The 18,763-nt window shown below is 37.0% G+C and overlaps 2 protein-coding genes across 6 annotated transcripts; one reads left to right on the forward strand and one right to left on the reverse strand.

Annotated features, from left to right (window-relative positions):
- The first annotated feature begins 57 nt into the window (after positions 1-57).
- LOC105046131 (E3 ubiquitin-protein ligase At1g63170) lies at positions 58-7,436 on the forward strand. 2 transcript variants are annotated; one of them, XM_010924651.4, is made up of 3 exons: positions 58-6,540; positions 6,627-6,978; positions 7,106-7,436. In XM_010924651.4, the coding sequence occupies exons 1-3, from the start codon at positions 6,083-6,085 to the stop codon at positions 7,250-7,252; spliced, it is 957 nt and encodes a 318-aa protein (XP_010922953.1). In that variant the 5' UTR covers positions 58-6,082; the 3' UTR covers positions 7,253-7,436. The 2 variants fall into 2 exon arrangements, with proteins under 2 accessions (XP_010922953.1, XP_019705998.1); XM_019850439.3 differs by having other exon boundaries at positions 6,654-6,978.
- Positions 7,437-10,487: 3,051 nt separating this feature from the next.
- LOC105046137 (histone deacetylase 6) lies at positions 10,488-18,451 on the reverse strand. Of its 4 annotated transcripts, none has more exons than XM_019853167.3 (6): positions 17,721-18,450; positions 16,485-16,925; positions 16,263-16,405; positions 15,567-15,657; positions 15,331-15,471; positions 10,488-10,838 (listed from the first exon to the last, which is right to left on the reverse strand). In XM_019853167.3, the coding sequence occupies exons 1-6, from the start codon at positions 18,321-18,323 to the stop codon at positions 10,827-10,829; spliced, it is 1,431 nt and encodes a 476-aa protein (XP_019708726.1). In that variant the 5' UTR covers positions 18,324-18,450; the 3' UTR covers positions 10,488-10,826. The 4 variants fall into 4 exon arrangements, with proteins under 4 accessions (XP_019708726.1, XP_010922965.2, XP_019708723.1 ...); XM_010924663.4 differs by lacking the exon at positions 10,488-10,838 and adding an exon at positions 11,015-11,432 and having other exon boundaries at positions 17,721-18,451; XM_019853164.3 differs by lacking the exon at positions 10,488-10,838 and adding an exon at positions 11,015-11,403.
- Positions 18,452-18,763: the final 312 nt, after the last annotated feature.

Raw genomic sequence — 18,763 nt, forward strand, 5'->3', positions numbered from 1 at the left:
GTAACACGGACAGCTGTGCTGTTCGAAATAAAAGAAGGGACAAATTTGCTATTTCACAAACCAACTGAAAAAGGGTTTGCTTGTTATGTAGCAAGGATTCCCTTGTTTTGGAAATCGATCTTTTATACAGCACAGAAACATAGTAATTGTTCCTCTTGCATGGTATGTGAAATGATTAAATTTATATCTTTTAGTCTGTCTGTAATGTATCAGTGCATTATCATGGTACCATGTGTTCTGCATTGTTACTGGATGTTGAATTTCTTTTGGAAGTTGAGGAAACAGTTGGAATTATTATATACATTAGCCTTTGTAGGGTTCTTGCATATATAACAGGTAAGATTATTTTAAAAAAAAAAAAAAAGCTTGGGGATATGAAAACTAGCGAGTTTCATATCCTATCCCGATGATGAAGCTGAAGTATAGATTTTGCAAGAAGTACATTGTCCTTTATCCGATCGTTAATGGAGATAGGTGTTCTTATTAACCTTTTGTGGTCTAAGAAGAAAGAACAATTTGAGCATGATAATGCTCTTTGAATCTCTGTGATCAAAGAAATCTAAGCAGATAGGGCCTAGAGGTCCTTGTTTGTTTGAGCATTCACATGATCAATTAACATGCCATTGCATCTGCTATGGATCACTTGCTGTCTATTTATAAGGAACTCAGGTACCATCTTGTTCCATCTTATAGCTCTTGTTTGATGTTTTTCTGATTGTTCATTTGCAATACCATTGTTATAACCAACAACCTGTGTTTTATATTATTCAAATTGCTTATTATCCGACAAAAAATATTAAACAGGATTCTATGTGAACATGTATGTTTGAGATATCGAAAACCTTAACAATGACATATTGATACCTTAATAGAAGATATTATTTGCTATTTTGTTCTTTTGTCTCTAAATTTGTACTCTTTCCAACAAAATACATCGCATAAAATGTGAATGCATATAGAAGTTATATGCTCATGTATAGGAACTTGAGATTTATCAGTATGGTATTTAATGTCACTGTTCTGCAATTAGGATATTTCATTTCTTTGTGGAGGCAGAAGTCAATAAGTATCATGTTGGTTCTATGCTTGTATTTTCGACTAGCATATTGTAGTGTCATCATTTGCATTAATTGCTCTCTAGATAAGAGTAAAGTAAGCAAGACATTTACCTTTTGAAAATTCCAAGTGCTGTTGTGTCATGTTTGAGATTCTAAGAGTATTGGCACAGTGTAATCTTGAAACTTAATTTTTTTTTTCTAGGTCATAAAGATATGAACAAATATTGGAAGCTAAATTCCAGTCCCATTACTTTTCATTTATAAACCTTTTCTTAATAAGTGGTTATGGGTGTTGACAATTTGCTCGAAGTTTGAAGTAAGGTTAAACGAGGAACTTGGTCTGTGTCAGGACAACTTCAGGTTTCCTTTGTATAGTTTAGGATGGTAATGAATAATCTCTGGTTTGAGATCAATTTACTTATGGTTTGTGTACCTTCCCCTATATATGGCTACCAACTTGATTTAGAGACTAAAGAATGTGGAATCAAATCAATTATCAAGCTTTGACTCTCTCTCTCTCTCTGCTCTTGGTAGATTTTGATATATCCTTGTTTTTCTTTTTCTCTCTCCATTGCTCTTTTCCAAGTAGAATCATCTTTCTATCGGCTTGACCTCATGAACCCTTTTATTTTACTGTTAGCTATCCTGTTATCAGTGCATAAATTTAGTAATGTAGCAAGAATCTGCACAAATGAACACTCTCTGCTGGAGCAATGGCACGTTCTATCCAAAGTGCTTTACTTTGAGTGATTGTTATAGAAAAAACTTCAAAAGGACCATGTTCATAGAAAAACCTTCAAGGGGACTGTGTATTGAAATGAATCAAAAGGTCGATTGCTATTATATGCATAGATTGTTTATATGCTTCAATGACTGGGTATTTATTTCGAGCCAAATCCTTCACTCTCTCATTCAGCTATGACTCAGTTGTTTCCGTTCTTGACACTAAACATTTTTATAATCACCTTGCCCAACCTTTTCCCTTGGAACAATATATAGAAGATATATCCATTAGTGGTAATTATACTAAGATAGATCTATATCACAAGGATACTGTATCCAATAATTTTGAGGTTGTTGATATATATGACAAATACTAATTCTTTAGTCTATTAAAGATTATATGGGCTTAGGTCTCCCCAATCTTTAAAGGTGCATTATCTCAGTTTGGGCATGAATGATGATGAAGTCCAGGGGGGGTTTTACATTCTAAATGATTGCAGATTCCGATGTTACTTCCTAAGCCAGCTTGACCCATAACTTGACAATATCCAAAAAGTATTTAGGATTATTGCAATGTATCCTGGCTACAGAAACTTTCCATTTGCAGTAGAAGTTTTCGAACTAGCATTCTCTCTAGGGCAGCCTAGGTGCAGATTATTTCTTATAACAGAAAAGTTGAGATCAGATGGTGATATAAGAGGGATAGGGCATGGTTTGGCTTTATGACAAAGATCTCCATTTAATGTCTATTCTATTTGTTCTGGCAGAGATCAGAAGCGGTATTGCTTGTTGTGAAGTGGTTGGAGGAGAAATTACATCATGATTTTTTTCTTTAAGAAATGTATGCATTATAATGGGAGTTGACCATGGAAATAGATAAATTTAGTAGAATCAATATGACAAAGGCAAATATGTTTTGTTCAAGAAATTGTGAATGTAAACATGTTAGTTATCGTACAAGTAGTGGATGTGCAAAGAAATATGTCAATATGTCAAAAATGTTCATCTAGTTTAACCAGTCGTGGAGAAGTGTGAATTTGGTCTAAAGACATGGACATCCATTCATCCAAGTGTCTTTTAGTAATATCATGGTTCAAATCGTTAAAAATTTATCAAAACCTTAATCTGGTATAATTATGTCTTCCAATACCATAAATATGTTGCAAAGCTATGTGCATCCACCGGCTGAAGGCCCCTAATTGTTTGGGATGCTTACAGGGAAAGGTCGGCTGATGTTTCTGATACATGCTACTGTTATCAGACTCATCCTTTGCTGGAAGATCCCAAAGTAAATGCATCCGATGTCCTGGTCTGATAAATATCATGAGGTTCATGTCATTTTGCTTGTTAGTTGTAATTGCTTTTGTGCCTTTGGAACCTTTTTCTGGCTTCTAAACCTATGTGGGCATAACCATAATCACCAATAAAGTCATACGCCATCTACTTTGATTTTGCCTATTCGATACTGCCTTGACAGTGGTTATTACAGAAGGTGAATTCTGCTGCACTGGAGAGTTTGTTTAAATGACTTGGATCCAAGTTCTTTTTTTAAAAAAAATATATATATATATTGCTTTTTTTATATGTCTTTGCCCCCACTTTTGCTCCCATTAGATTTCAGTCACATATCACTGACAGTTTTGTTATTTTACGACAAGGTTCCTTATTCTTTTTTATTTAGGCATGTGCAGCTTCAGGTTCATTTTCTTTGATGATAGTATTACGGAATAAAATGACCTTAAATAAGTACCTATTGATTAATATTCTTTAGTTGCGACACCACTGTTCCGATCTTGTAGTTAGACGCTAATGGTCAATGTGCAATGCAGTTAGACGCCAATGGTCAATGTGCAAGAGGAAAAATGTCTCTGATCTTATAAATTTCAGTGGGTGGTAATCCTGCAACATGGAAAGCCTTTAGCTTGAGGTGTAATATCTTTAGTGATACTGCTTTCACCATTTTATTGCTTATCTTCTTAGTGTTACACGTGTGTAAAACACTCACTGCATTTTTTTAATTCTCTGTAATAAAGGCCGGGTGGCACTTCTCAACGCCTCCCCTATAATAATAATAATAATAATAATAACTATTTTATTGTTTATCACTTGAATTTAATTAGCCGGTAACTTATTCTATTAGAACAGCTGACTCTAAATGTCTTTAAGAGAGGCTTCCATTATTATTATTATTATTTGTCATCAAGTGTATGAGCCGTTTAATTTTCTTCGATGTTTAAAAGCTAGCAACAGTGACTTTAATTCTTCCATTCTCTGAAATTGTATATAAACAAATGTTGTAGCAACACTGATCGGTAATTGGGTCAACTGCTTCGTTTTAAGGGGTCTGAAAGCTCAAACAGATGTCATGGGGTTAGATTGGGAGACCGAAAGTGTCTTAAATAATGATTGGTGTTGTTCTTATCAAATTGCTTTTTTACTTATTCATCTTGTTAAGTTGAATACATCCGAATGCTTAGAAGTGAGCAGTAATGGAAGATTCTCTTGGACGATAATGATGACAATAATCTTGAAGTATGGGCCTAGACCTGAGCAATGGGTGGACTTGGACGGGCTTAGTTTGGGCCTTGCTAAAATATTAGCAGTTTTTTTTTTCAATCCAGATCTGGCCCGGCCCGATCATTGGGTTTAGGTCTGGCTAGATGATGGACGGGCTATCTAAACCCGTCCAAGAGGTCTGTCTATTTTTTTCTCTCTCAATCAGTAAAGATTCTATGTGACAAATCATATGGATCTCTCGGGCCGGGTTGGACTAATTTTTGCATAGGTTTTCAGGCCCGATCATAACCTCAAGTTGGGTCGGGCCTCATATAAATTCTTCATATCCAAGCCCGTTTAAATCACAGGCCGACACTAATGGGCCGGACGGGCTGCCCGGCCCATGTCAGGTCTATATGGGTCCATATGGGTTCGCCTTCGCCATCTATAATGGTTCTTTGAAAGCATTCTGGCTTACGGTTCCCTTGTTACGAGACCCCTCTCTCTCTCTCTCTCTCTCTCTAATTTTTTAATAGGGAAGTGTGAGAATTAGTCTCAATGGCCTTGACTCTCCAGTTGGCCGTTCGTACTTCCTTGGGATTTATAGCAGGAAACGCCCTGATGTCTTGTTTTCAATGGAAAAATTGTGTTCGATTAGATTTTATCATTATTAAAGTGCAGGTTTATGTTGTGTCGCTGGACAGATCTGCAAGCCAAGTTCAGCATGCTGTACCTTTGTAAACTCTGAGAACGGTCTTCGCACGAAATATATATGGCATTAGTCGGTGGTAGCATTTAATTGCAGACTCTGGTATTGCTGCCTTAGACGATATGTTACAAAGAAAAATTTACTTGTGATTACAACTTGAATTGATGATCCTCGATTGCCATGAGCTTATCAAATAGAACACCAGAGTTCAGAGTCTACCTGCACTTCTATAGTACCATACGCCCGACTAACCTATTAGTTTTCTATCATTTTGTACTTTTTCTTCTAAAAAATTTAGTGGCGGATCATTTCATAAAAATGCTTGTAATTATGCGATAGGATCTCATTGTCCCCCACCTGCCAAATTCTCGATCTACCTGTAACATGTCCATTCATGAAAGCTTCCAAAATTACCAACATGAAAAAAGCAAAAGGTTGTCCCACGAGTTCAATAGATTATTTGAGTCCCGACGGACAACCCGTATGTCATTTGGAGTCCTATCGACGAGATGATCTAGATTCATTTGAGAGCCTCGTCGACCCATCGTGTCTTTCTCGATCTATTCAAACGCGTCCTCCACGATCCCACAAATCCAGGAAAAGCTAAGAGGTGGTGGTTGTCACCAATTAAATCCGGTTTGCGTTTCAAACAAACAAACAAAATGGAGAAGTGGAGGGAGATGGTTAGGCCAACGGTTAGTTCCCTGATACCCTTGGAACGGAAGCAAATCGTTAGATTTTTGGTCACCATCTCGACCCAACTCCCTACCTTCCTTTCCCTTCAATCCCACCTTACCAGTATTCAACTTAACAAGACCCACATGTGTAGCTTATATTTCATCTTGCCGTAGAAGAATTTGTCAGTTCCGTTCCTCTTCATCTCTTACCCCAACGAAGGAGTATTCTAAATTCCTCAGTGGTCTCAAATTCAAAATCTCAAGCCTTCCAAACAAAGCAGTAAACTATTATTCATCGTAGGATCTCCAATGCAGTCCTCGGAGGAGATGGGACCTTTGAGAGATTCCTAGCCAATCTTCTGTAAGAACTGGGAATTTTGGTGGTGGTCCTTCGGCTTCTAGGAAGCACTGTTATCTGGATGAACACCCGTTACTACTTCCCACCCACATATACACCATCTCTGGCCAGAGAAGGCCAGATGCCGATCATGGAGGGCCACCAGAATGCAGCCCGATCTCTGCCTCTCGCATTCCTAATGAGGATGGTTATGAGGATGTCTAGAGCCAGATGGTTCAGCTTCCTGAGAAGAGTCTTTCAGTATCAGAACGGGTCGAGGTCCGATTTAGTCTCGAACCCATTCAATTCCAACCCATGGTTGGCCCTTGAGTTCCTACTTCTGGTATTCCAGATAGTTGTCATCACAGTAACGATGGCCGTATCTCAGAAGGAGAATCCAGTTTGGCCTCTCAGAATCTGGCTGTCTGGGTACAACCTGGGGAATCTCCTCAGCTTTCCCCTTCTATATTGGCGTTACCGCCACTCTAACGTCAGCCATGTCTCTGATTTAGAGCAGCAGATGAACACCGAGGAATCGAGGTAATCTTTCCATCCACGAATGAAGGAAAATTCTTATTTAATTCAGCCGAACTTTATGCCAACATATCTACCGTTATGTGTACCAGAAGTTCTAATTTGATGAACAAGTCCAGGACGCTCCTCGAGCTATTTTTTGCGATATGGTTCGTGATGGGCAATGTATGGATGTTCGACTCCCGGAATGGGTCCTTCGACAGAGCACCAAAGCTGCATGTCCTTTGCCTGACGCTACTTGCTTGGAATGCTATTGTCTACTCCTTCCCCTTCCTGCTGTTTGTGCTGCTCTGCTGCTGTGTCCCGTTTATAAGTAACACGCTAGGATATAACATGAACTTGGCTTCTGCGGACCGAGGAGCCTCTGATGATCAGATATCGAGGCTACCCCACTGGCAATTCAAAAAAGTCGAGCCTATGAGTGACACTGCAAGCGAGAACACAGTAAGTTGGATGACCGCAAACATTCTTTGGATCATCAGAAAGAACCTTTATGGTAGCAATCCACAGGTCTGTATGACTATTTGATGTTGTTTGATTTTTCTTTTCTTTTTTTTTTTTGTGTGGGCAGGAGTGTTGCATATGTCTAGCCAAGTATAGAGACAGGGAGGAGGTGAGACAACTGCCGTGCTCGCATCTTTTCCATCTACGATGTGTTGATCAATGGCTGAGAATCATATCTTCTTGTCCTCTGTGCAAGCAAGAGCTAGAGAAATAACGCAGAAGAGAGCCGGATTTCACCTTCTTGTTTGTTGAACCATATATGTTTATAAGGTTTTTCTTTTTTTCTTTGTTTTGTAAATATTTTTTTTTTTTTTTTTGTTGATCTAATTGAGATAGCAGGTCCACACCAAGACAAATTATAGTTTTTTTAGACGTGAATGAGAGAATTACTTATACAACCTAGTTTTCATGCGCCATGCTGACTCACAAGAATTAGTGCATACATCATACATGACATTATGGGTTACAAAAAAAAAATAAAAATAAAAAATTGTGAAGTATTCATGATATAAGATCTCTTGGATGCATTTAATTGAAAGTGATTGATTAATCATTTTTCATTTTATTAATTATTTCTCCTGTATAAGTCCTAGTATTGCAAGGAAAGGTGCCTATCTATGGCTGTACGGCTTTTAAAAGAATTAAGCGTTGCAATAGGGGTATTGTGGTCTTTCTTCCACTCCTAGAGCTACAGCATTGCTCCCAACCAAAGGTAGCACGGGAATATCTTGTATTGTGCTTGTATCGACAATAGAAAGATCTGAAAAATTATGGAGCTGTTTAAAGCCTTGTAGTTGAAGTTGGACTGTAGCTTGAGTGGAACTGTTACATCAAAAAAAAAAAAAAAAACTTTAAGTGGAACTGCAATTTCTTATATTTAGAAGAGACTTTGAAGAAAAAATGGGACATTTCTATTGAGCACCTTACAAGCACAATATCAGGTTGAAGCACTCAAAGTACATGGATATGAAGGTGTTGTAAACAAGGTCTATAGAAGAGATGTGAAACAAAGCAGAAGTTTGGTATGAGACGAGGTTAAGGTGGGGCAATGGGGAGGAGGGAGATGATGACATAAAGTGAGATATTAAGTCTTTGTTAGAGATAGAATAAAGAGATTCTTTTCAATATATATATATATATATATATATATATATATATATATATATATATATATATATTCAAACAACACTAAGTCATCTCACGATCATTTTGAATGCAATCGACCTACTGCAAGATTGCCCAGAATTGTAACCCAACATGTAACTCAATATTTAATTCGAGTTGTAAGCATCCAAATAAATAGGCGGGCCCGCATCTGCACTTTAAGCTACGTTCGCCTCCGCTTGCGTAGGACTCCAAACAACCCCTATATCACAATGACATTCTAGCAAAATTATCAATTCCAATCTAATCTATTGAATAAATAAGTCAAAAACTTGAAACCAAACACAACCAACCTGTTAGATATAATTTAATATATTTAGGTGGTGTTTGGTAATCCAAATAGGATCATCATGGTGATATAAAATCACCAATGATCCAAATCCTGAAGTGATTTGATTCTTAATGATCAAATATCACTATTTTTGATAGACCATAATTCAGTGATTAAAAATCTCCAAATATCCACAAGTAACTTGTTTAGTAACCTATAGAAATCTAAAATTACTGTTTATATAATACCAAAACCATCCCTCATATATTCCATAAAATAGATTTATTAATAATATAAAATATATTATAATAAAATATTAATATATTTATCAATGTATTAACTATTAATATATTCTATAAAGATATATTTATTGATCATTAAATTATTAATCTTATAAAAATATATTAATTATTATTATAGAATTAATATTTTTATTTATATTTACAATATATTATTTATTAACACAAATATTTATTTCGATTAAAAAGTAAGATAAATAGAAGTAATATATTAAATAATTTTATTACATAAATATAAAGTAAAATAAGATATTTTTATTCTAATTTCAAATTAACATTGAATCATAATATGACAATATTATGACTAATAATATATATTAAAAATATAATATATAATATAATATAATATATTGATATATAAATTTTTTTCATTAGATTGAGAAATATTTTTTATCCTCAAATTTCAACTTAAGATCACTAACCAAGAATCTTAAATTCTCCACTTCAAGGATGAATATCCCATCACTAAATTGGACGATGATTTGAAGAGTGTAGATAATTTATAATTACTACCATGTAAGATCATCATAGTATAACCAAATATTGTAATCCCATTACCCCCACTCACATCATCTTTGATCTTGGATTGCAATTGAAACCAGAATCAGAATAGCCATAACCTTAAAATATTTGATCTTGGATTGCAATTGGAACCATAATCAAAATAGCCATAACCTTAAAATATTTGGTCTATGATTGGCTATATCTCTAAAGTATTTGATTCGTGATTGAAATTAAAATCAAAATGAAGATTTGAATCTTTAAAGAAGAGCTGAGATTGAGTTTTAGAAGGATTGAAATATTTTCATTTCATCCCCAAATGGAATAGAACTCTCTTCAACCAAATAATTCAAATGGGAATCATATATTCCCATTCCAGCCCCAACTCCTTTCAACCAAAACCCCCCTCAATCCATTTTATCCATCACATCAAAAGACACACCATTAACTGTGCCCAAAATAAAGGACACACCATTAACCTATCAAAATGACTCGACAGAATTAAATTCGACCTAAAAACTTTTTATTAGTTCTTAATGTAGTTCTTGCATACTCGATCCTAAGATGCAATGCTGCTCAAAGTCTGCAACAGTGCTCAGTCACAATCAATCTAAAGGGGGCTCACATAATGCAAGAAAACAAATTTCATACTATAATCAATTGGCCATATTCACCAAATCTTCATGAAGCCAACAAATTCCACGAAAATGCAAGGAAGAGAGTGAGGTAGAAAGAGAATCATGCATCCACCACCAAATATGAGATGCTATATTTGTAACACATGAACGATAAAAAAACAAAAGAATTTTATGGCACATGCAAGGTAGAAAGACCTTTATACTTGGTACCAAACTCAAAGACGAAGGTCTTAGAATGAAATCTATACCATGTCACACAATTTACAAGGTCTAATTCTAATATATATATATATATATATAACCCTCTCTCTGTCCTTCCTGTTACAAGAAAGACATTAGACTGGTCCAATTCCATAATCTCGGAAATGAAGCAACCACACACAAAATCCCTTGCCAATGGCATGAGATGCTTAAAATTCAGTTAGGCTTCAATTTTTCAAAAACAAATGGGCTGTGATTTAGATTTACGCACAGAAGACTCTACCAACTGTTTCTACATCCCTGCTGGCAAAAACTTGGAATCGCGGTCCTCTTGCAAGAGCATGGAGGTCATTTAACATCAGAGGAAAGGAGCAATGACAGTAGAATATACGCACTTCAACTTCTACATTACATGTACGAGTTTATTTTCCATTTTCTGTTCTCCTTTTTCAGGAGAGGCGCGGGTGTTTGGGGGGCGTGCTTTGTGTTTGCAAAATGCAATAGCACAACAATTTCTCCAGACACATACCTCAACTGCAAAAAGAATTGACAGCCTCCCATTGCTGAACATCAGCGTCTTTCATCTTTCAGATACAACAAAGCAGATAAGTGCACAATTGTAACGATGATCTCATGGATGAAGGTTTGTCCATATTCTTTCTTGATGTAGATCCTTGACAAACGGTAATTGGCTTGCTCAGCTGCTTCAAATTTTTATAGCCGGTCCTGCAATATGAACATGTTTTTACCCCTGAAACTAAAGCTGAAGTTTTAATCTCAAATAGACATAACCTGATCTTCCGGTTGTAAACAATTGCTGACTCATTTAGTTGATGACCAGATAAAAGCTTTTAAAAAAAAATGATGATGATGATGATGATTACGAGGATACCGTAGTCAAATTTACAAACAGTACAATATTTTGCATGGGTACCAAGTGGTCACAAACACAACATAACAATGTTCCTTATGAGCTAAACAAGAATTTTCTGCAAGGTGCCATTGCTTTTTAGGACAATAAGGTTAAATTGTAAATTTTGGTAGATTACAGCCACTTTATCCTGAAATCAAATGCATCAATAGAACAGCAAAGCAGTATGATGACTTCACCAAATAGAACTTTTTCACATTTCCTCAGAAAGTCCACTGCTACATTGTTGAGACAACATTGTCCTTTGGGGGATGAGGAGGTGCCATCTCTTGAGGATCATGCTAGTCTATGAGCATCAGATAATTCAGATGCTTGAGGCTGTCTTCAAGCATCAGACCCAACCCACTGACCTAGTTGCCACTAGGAGAAAGAAAAAGATATTTCAAGAGCTGCATAACAAAAAGAACTTTAATAGGAAGCTTGACTCATGAGTTTAAAGCCATTCTAACCCCTATAACTAATTGAAACATGGATTCAAAACTGCCAAAATGGGACAGTACCACCGTACTATACCATTCCAATGCGAAACTGGCATCAGTACAGATGCTGGGGCGCCGAAGCAGTCTGTACTATTATGTACTGGCAGTACCTGTCCGCACCAGGGCAAACCAGAGATATTGTATTGACCACACTGATTGGTATTAATGGTTAAATTATTCTTTTTGATGTCTTCAGTTTCAATATGTACCACCGAAACTGATGCCATACTGATACCATACCATCTGATGAAAAAACGGCATGGGGTTCGGTACAGATATTTAAGCCTTGGATTAAAACAAACCAGAAGATCAACTAGAACATTGAAAAAGTTTCAATGTCTTAAACTATGTTAGGCAGAAAACCAAAAGAAGAGTTTGATTCGACTAAATCTCCTATGTACATTTGATTATTCCTCCTCCATCTCAATAATGGACATGAAGAAAGGTCGAGAGGAAGAAGACCAAGTTAAATCATGAATTGGCAGAAGGCCTGGCTAGTAGATAAGCGGAATCATTTGAGGTACGAGGAGAAAAAGTTGGATATGAGTCATTAAAAGATTTCTACAATTGGCTAGCAAAAATTTAGGCACTGATATCTGAAGTAATAAATAGAAGTTTTCCAGATTATTAATTATTATCAATCAACTGCAGCACTATATTTGACAATTCTGGATTTATTCTTTCTTCCCTTGACTCTGCAGTTGATGAACCCAGTAAGCATTCTAATATGGCAAAACACATACAAAACATAACATAATTTCCTAGAAAGCTACAGGTAATCCTGACAAACATGGTAAAATATCAATGAAATAACAAAGGTGGTAATCTACAAGTTAATAAACATTGGAAGCTTCCCTCATGATCTTATGTATTCCAGAAGATCATGTCCCATTTCTACCTTGGATAAACTACAGGCCACTAAAGTCCTGCTTCTAGTTAAAAAAATTTCATGACTTCACCAATTTGAAGAAAGTAAATAACAGAACACACCATGAAGTAATTTGGTGGGCATTCAAGAAGAAACATGCAGGCAGATGTTTCATTGAAATTTCAAGCACATATACGGTGGTGTGTGATGTAACCATCACAAGACAAGAAACTCCGATCATGGTGATGGTTGGGCCAAACCACAGTCATATTTCATAATCATCTAGGCATAAACCAAGAGTAACAATCAAGCAAAATGTACTAGATAACTTACTATTCTAATTTGGAAGTTGACTGCGTAGTATATGCTGTATATTATTTGCAGATAGTGAAGATAATGTTGCATGCAAAAATGAAACCATGGAAGAATAAATTTGGGATAAGGGCCTAGTACTAATAGAAAATATACAGAGTCATTGGGAAAGAACATAAACGAAAAAGAGGTGATCAAAGATCATAGGCATGAAATGAAAATAGTTTCAGTATCTCAAACTATCATACCAAATAATGGGGCGATAGATGTTAGAATCTCTAAGGGTTTGTTTGGTTAGGGATGATCTAGCATGGGAAAATGAATTCCATGTCAAATTACCATATTTGGTATGAAAAATGGAAGAGAGATATGGTAAAAAATTGATGGGATCCTTATTTATTTTTCGGAGAGAGAAGGTAAAATAAATACCATGGGAGGTTGGTATTTGGTAAATTCCCAAGTGCTGGTAATCCATATTTGATGAAAATATCCTCAATAAAGCTGCATATATAATCAATAAATTTGTTCTGATATCTTTTCAAATTCATTCAATAAAAAGCTTTTGTAAAAAAATTAAGATGAAGATAACATTATGTAAAGAGCTATGTAATTATAATCATTATATAAAAACTACTTGGAGATGACAATGCTATCCTAATATCAAAAAATTATTTTATATTGAAGGATATATTTATAAATTTGATCATATTCCTATATAGATTTACCTTCCAACCAAACGTAGTAATTTTTTTTCAGTGTCATTTTTTAGAGCAATTTTTTCACCAACCAAATATAGTAAAAGTTGTTTTCCTCCGCAATCATTTTTTCAGATAAATGATTCTCAAGAATTGTCAGATTATCCCGTAATTTGACATATCCCAACCAAACAGACCCTAATAGAATTAGAATTGGTAGACTTAAGACTGCAGAACTTTTAAGGAGTTAAGTGACTGATGCAAGTAAGGCACAAAATGTTATGCGACTTTGTGCTGGATAATAAAGAGGGTCCCAACACGCTAGATATGTGGTAAAAATGAGCATGTAGAAGTAGACATGCCAAAAATATAGAAAGGAGAGATGATGAAGTTGAATTAATTGAAGAAGAAATTGAGGTGGTATTAGCAAATGCAATAAAAACCTAAAAGGATCGTTCTTTTGTGGGTAAATACCATGGAAAAGTTGATCAATTTTTTTGTTGTCCAACTTACCCAATGTGCTCACACTTTTCAAGATGGGTAAGTTACTTTACCATGGGCAACATTTATCCATAAAATGAAAAAAAAATTTGCTCATCCAGGGATGGTTAAATCATTTTTCCATTAGCCAGTAAAGTAGGCATTTAATGCTGTACCTAAAATGCCCATCCTCATTTTCAATGTCTCCATCATTCAATGCTTAATAACTTAGTCAAATCTAAAAAGCATAAGGGATATCATGAAAAATATGGATAAATTTTACCAACTTATCTAGAAATATAGTAATGTAAAAGACTATGGGCAACAAATTCCGAAGCCGCTTTTCTATATGTAAAAGAACATAAGTAAATTTTTTTTCTATCTAAATATTGCCTGAAAAATATTTATCCAGAAAAGTATGGATTCTTAGGCGAATCTTTTACCTGCAAAAGAATGGGCCCAAAATGGAAATAATAACATAATGGATAGCACACTTCTTATAGGACTGATTAATGTTCACTGCTCATTTTAAATAAGGTAAAAGTATGAGGAAGCAGGTGCAAAAGCAGAAACAAGGCATGAAAAAGTGACATGGTGCCACAAGTAAAAGATTCTAATTACTAAAGGGAAGTCACCGATACTGAGGCATTCATGATACATGTAGATAAGATATTCTCTTCCCACAAGATCCCTATCAGCAGGGAAGAAACTCCAGATGGTTAAAGCTACTTTGACAGTTCAACACAGCATTACAGAATTCATGGTAGTTGCTTATAAGGTCCCCATCATTTGGAAAGTGGAAGTTATAGATGCTTCGATGATTCACTGTAAAGCTTATCAAGTTATTGAAGGCCATTGCCTTGATGTTATCTTTGCTGTCATGGCAAAGACAACAACAACTCATATTATGATCGCATATTATTGGGTCATGGTCTATGGTCATCTCTCCTAAAAAATGGATGTGTAGAATGTCTTTCCTCATAATTGTTTCCATCAGATCAACAAGCAATCATTATCAAAACTTCTATGTCCTCCTGAGTCCTGACAATGAATGGTGCTTCTAATATAACTCAAACAGCTTTTATTCCTGCACCAGGCATCTGGAACATTCTTAATCCATCATGCATTAGAAGTATTTTACGACCAACCTCTTGGTATATACATCTGCCATAAGTTAAAAGATGTTGAAGATGCTGATGCATGTTGATGCATAATGCATGAATGCATATCACTTGTGTTTTATCATTCTCACGTTGCATATGATAGAGCAATATCCTATTGCCAGGGTGTAGCTTAAAATCACAGGTTGTTTGTCATTACTGTGGATATAATTGCATGTTGGCTTCAAAAAGAACACATTCTAAAAGTTCCATTGATGAATTTGCTTAGAGGAGAGAAAAAAACATCATATCAGATCTGTTCAAAATAAAGTTTAATAAGTAGTTGCAGTTACCACATTATCAGAGTGCACTGCAGATATATCACTAATGCTAGAATGTCCATGTTGAGGCTTTTGGTCCTCTTCTGGTTCAGAATCATAACATTCACCACTCCATAGTTGACTTTGAGGCCTGCGATCCATATCCTCCTCTTCCTACATTAAAGAAATTCTTTGAGTCATATAAAATCATTTAAAAACGAAAAGGTAAAAGGATGCAAGTAAATTTGGTTGCAGCAAGGGGGGGCTACCTCCTCAGGGGTTTCTGCATCTGGAGGTCTGGCCTGAAACTGCGGACTCGGAACATGTTGTATCTTTGAAAGATGCTCCAACAAAACATTCCTAGCATGTCATAAACCAATCAATGCAGAAAGAGCATGATATCAAATTACAAATATTTGTTTCCTAAAAGGCAAAATACAAGGAAAAAAGAATGGATAAAAAAATCAAGCATGGAATGGCCAAATATGCCTGGCTACTCCGAGTAACTGAATTTCAGTAAGTTAACTCATGGTGTAAGTAAACAAATCATTCAGATATAAACAAGAAATCTCGCTGATGCTCGAGTAACTAAACACTGCTTTCCATAAGACAAAGTGCGAATGGAAGTTCAACATGTGGAACAACATCTTTCCATTAGCAAACTTCTCATGCAGTTATAACTTTTTGATCAAGAAAGTATTTATTGCCAACCTTTTTGCATCACATGGACCAATTTGATAACCTATTGAAATGTTACACTGCATATCATCTGACCTACTGTCAACAACATTAAAGAAAGATCATCTCCTCTCAGAAACCATATACATATCAACACTAGTAAAGAAAAGAATTCAGTTATTAAATTTCATAAATATACATTTTTCATAACAATATCAAGAGTATATTTATAACAATATCAAGAAATATAAATGAAATAATCAGATGAACCTATGGTTAACAATTACCTCATTCTCTCGAGATCTTGTGGAGAGTTTTGATTCTCCAAGTTTTTAGGTTCAATATGAAGATTATAGTCAGGACCAAAGTACTCATAATATTCATTGTATGGCAACTTATTATCAGGTTCCACACCAACTGCAACAGCTGTCTGCAACATGGTAACATATAACATTTTATAACCATCTCAAATTACAGCAATGCTTAATGATTGCAAATATGCAACAGACCTCATAGCACCAGCAGCGAGCAACATTCCTAATAGTATAACCTCCACCTCCCAAAACCATCAGAGGTACATTAAAAGATCTGAGATATCGTAGACAATCTGCATGCCCCTTCACTGACAAGTTGAAGCAACCTAGCCTATCTCCAGCCAAGGAATCCGCACCACACTGGAGAACCACTGCATCTGGCTGATAAACCTCCATTACTTTTTGAACGATTGGCCTAAATAGTCCACGGAAGCTATCATCATCCATGCCATCATTCAAAGGAACATTCAAAGCATAGTACTTTCCTTTCCCAAAACCATTGTCCTTGATATGCCCTGTCCCAGGAAAGAAGTCCCCATATTTGTGGAATGAGACAGTCATGACTCTATCTGTTGTGAAAAAAGCCTCTTCAACACCATCTCCATGATGGACATCAATGTCTACGTAGAGCACACGCTGCCCAACATTTGAATCAGCTAAAAAGCAAGAAGCAAGGCTACAAAAGTAAAATGCCATAATAAAATGACAAATTGATGTAGTTTATATGGACAAATATAAATGCTTTCCAGTTTAAATGCAACACCAATATGTAATCAGCTATACCGCTTTAAATGCATTCCGTTTCCTGATTCCAGTACCAAAACTCTTCTAGGGCCATTTTGCAAAAGCCAGAACCGGGTCAGACTAACTAGAATGAGATGCAGACAAGAATCAAGGCTCAGTCAAACACTGGAAGAGGAAAGCACAAAATTTAGAATCTTTTTTTCGTCAATTCTAACAAGCAAGAATTGGGTTTTTCTCTCATGCCGCCAAGAAAGTATGATTAACTACAGTAGATCCACGGATTCTTGAATAAGTCCATCAATCTACATATATACTTAAACAATGATTGAAGGGATTAGATAAACACTTGAAAAAATCCTAGTTCCATATTTTGAAAAAACCGTACTTAAACGATGATTGAAGGGATTGGATGAACCCTAGAAAAAAAAAAAAAAAAAAAGCTAATGCCATATCTTCTTTAACTTAGATCAGCTCGCTGCGATATTTTCATAAACCCTAGAAAAAGAAAAACAGATACAAATCGTCCATGGCAAGACGAATCCGCAGTATAGATTCGAAAAAAGAAGACGACGAAGAATAAGAATATATTGACGGCGAGGAAGGGGAGCAGGGTTCAAAAATGACGAGAAGACTCTATAGTTAAAAAGAAGGGGGAAAAAAACCAGCGAAAGAGACAGAGCAACTCACCCTGTGGAACTTGAGGAGCTCGAGGATGCCGAGGACGATGTCGTTGACGTAGCAGAAGCCGGAGGCCTCGCACTTCTTGGCGTGATGAAGACCGCCGGCCCAGTTGATGGCGATGTCAGCGTCGCCGCGGTTGATCTTGACGGCGGCGCCGATGGAACCGCCGGCGGAGGCTTGGCAGAACTGGAAGAGGCCATCGAAGACGGGGCAGTCCTCGCCGACGTTGAAGCGCTTCAGGAGGCGAGGGTCGGCTGGGGGAGGGGCGGGGGTGGGGCAGGCGAGGGCGGAGAGGAAGTCGACGTAGTCATCGGAGTGGAAGCGGCGGATGTCGTCGGCGGAGGCGGGGAAGGGGCGGCAGATCTCCATGAGGCGGTGGAGGGAGTAGTGGACGACCAGGTTGTGGGCCATCCGGATGCGGTGGGGCTTCATCGGGTGGCCCTGGCCGTAGTAGTAGTCCCCGATACTCGGCTCGTAGAAGTAGGTCACCCGCCGCTTCTTCGCGTCCGCACCCGACGTCGCCGGCAGCGACGCCCCCTCCCCCTCCCCCTCCCCCTCCCCAAACGGCCCGCCGGATCCGGACATGGACATGGCCATCGGCATGGGCATGGACTTCTCTCACGAGTTCTTTCTCTCTGTCTCTCGCAGTGTCAGTGGAAAGAAAGAAGACACCGGCAGGGTTGCTGGCTCGCTCGGACACGCACAGAGAGAGAGAGACGGGCTTTCCAACGACCCTCTTGGGTATTTGCTATTTAACCACCTGGATTAGAGGGTTTCCAATTGTAGCGAGTCACCCTTAGGATGAAATATCTCATGGCGCGTGGGGCTCATTGAGTCATCCTAGCCACAGGTAAACCCGAGCAAGATCCAGACTCAGGCCCTCCTCACTGGCTAACTGGCCCAAACATTGGGTCAAGTTGGGTTTTTCTATTCTTTTTTTTTTTCCCTCCTCCTTTTTGGTTGGTTGGAATAGTGAACTTCATATATAATCAGCAATGTACATGATCAGTACAACTAAGCCTCTTACAGAACTTACACAAAACAGTGTA

Source organism: Elaeis guineensis, chromosome 2 (genome assembly GCF_000442705.2).
Source record: "Elaeis guineensis isolate ETL-2024a chromosome 2, EG11, whole genome shotgun sequence".
Classification (NCBI taxonomy): Eukaryota; Viridiplantae; Streptophyta; class Magnoliopsida; order Arecales; family Arecaceae; genus Elaeis; species Elaeis guineensis.

What these genes read in the sequence shown, in the direction of transcription:
- LOC105046137 (XM_010924663.4), bottom strand. Translation starts at nt 18,323, where the DNA reads ATGCCCATGCCGATGGCCATGTCCATGTCCGGATCCGGCGGGCCGTTT. An exon ending in ATGCAGAAACCCCTGAGGAG is followed by an intron (nt 15,472 to 15,566) that starts GTAGCCCCCCCT and finishes TCTTTAATGTAG; the next exon opens with GAAGAGGAGGATATGGATCG. An exon ending in CAGTGCACTCTGATAATGTG is followed by an intron (nt 11,433 to 15,330) that starts GTAACTGCAACT and finishes TTTGTTATGCAG; the next exon opens with CTCTTGAAATATCTTTTTCT.
- LOC105046131 (XM_010924651.4), top strand. Translation starts at nt 6,083, where the DNA reads ATGAACACCCGTTACTACTTCCCACCCACATATACACCATCTCTGGCC. An exon ending in ATGAACACCGAGGAATCGAG is followed by an intron (nt 6,541 to 6,626) that starts GTAATCTTTCCA and finishes TATGTGTACCAG; the next exon opens with AAGTTCTAATTTGATGAACA. An exon ending in ACACTGCAAGCGAGAACACA is followed by an intron (nt 6,979 to 7,105) that starts GTAAGTTGGATG and finishes TTGTGTGGGCAG; the next exon opens with GAGTGTTGCATATGTCTAGC.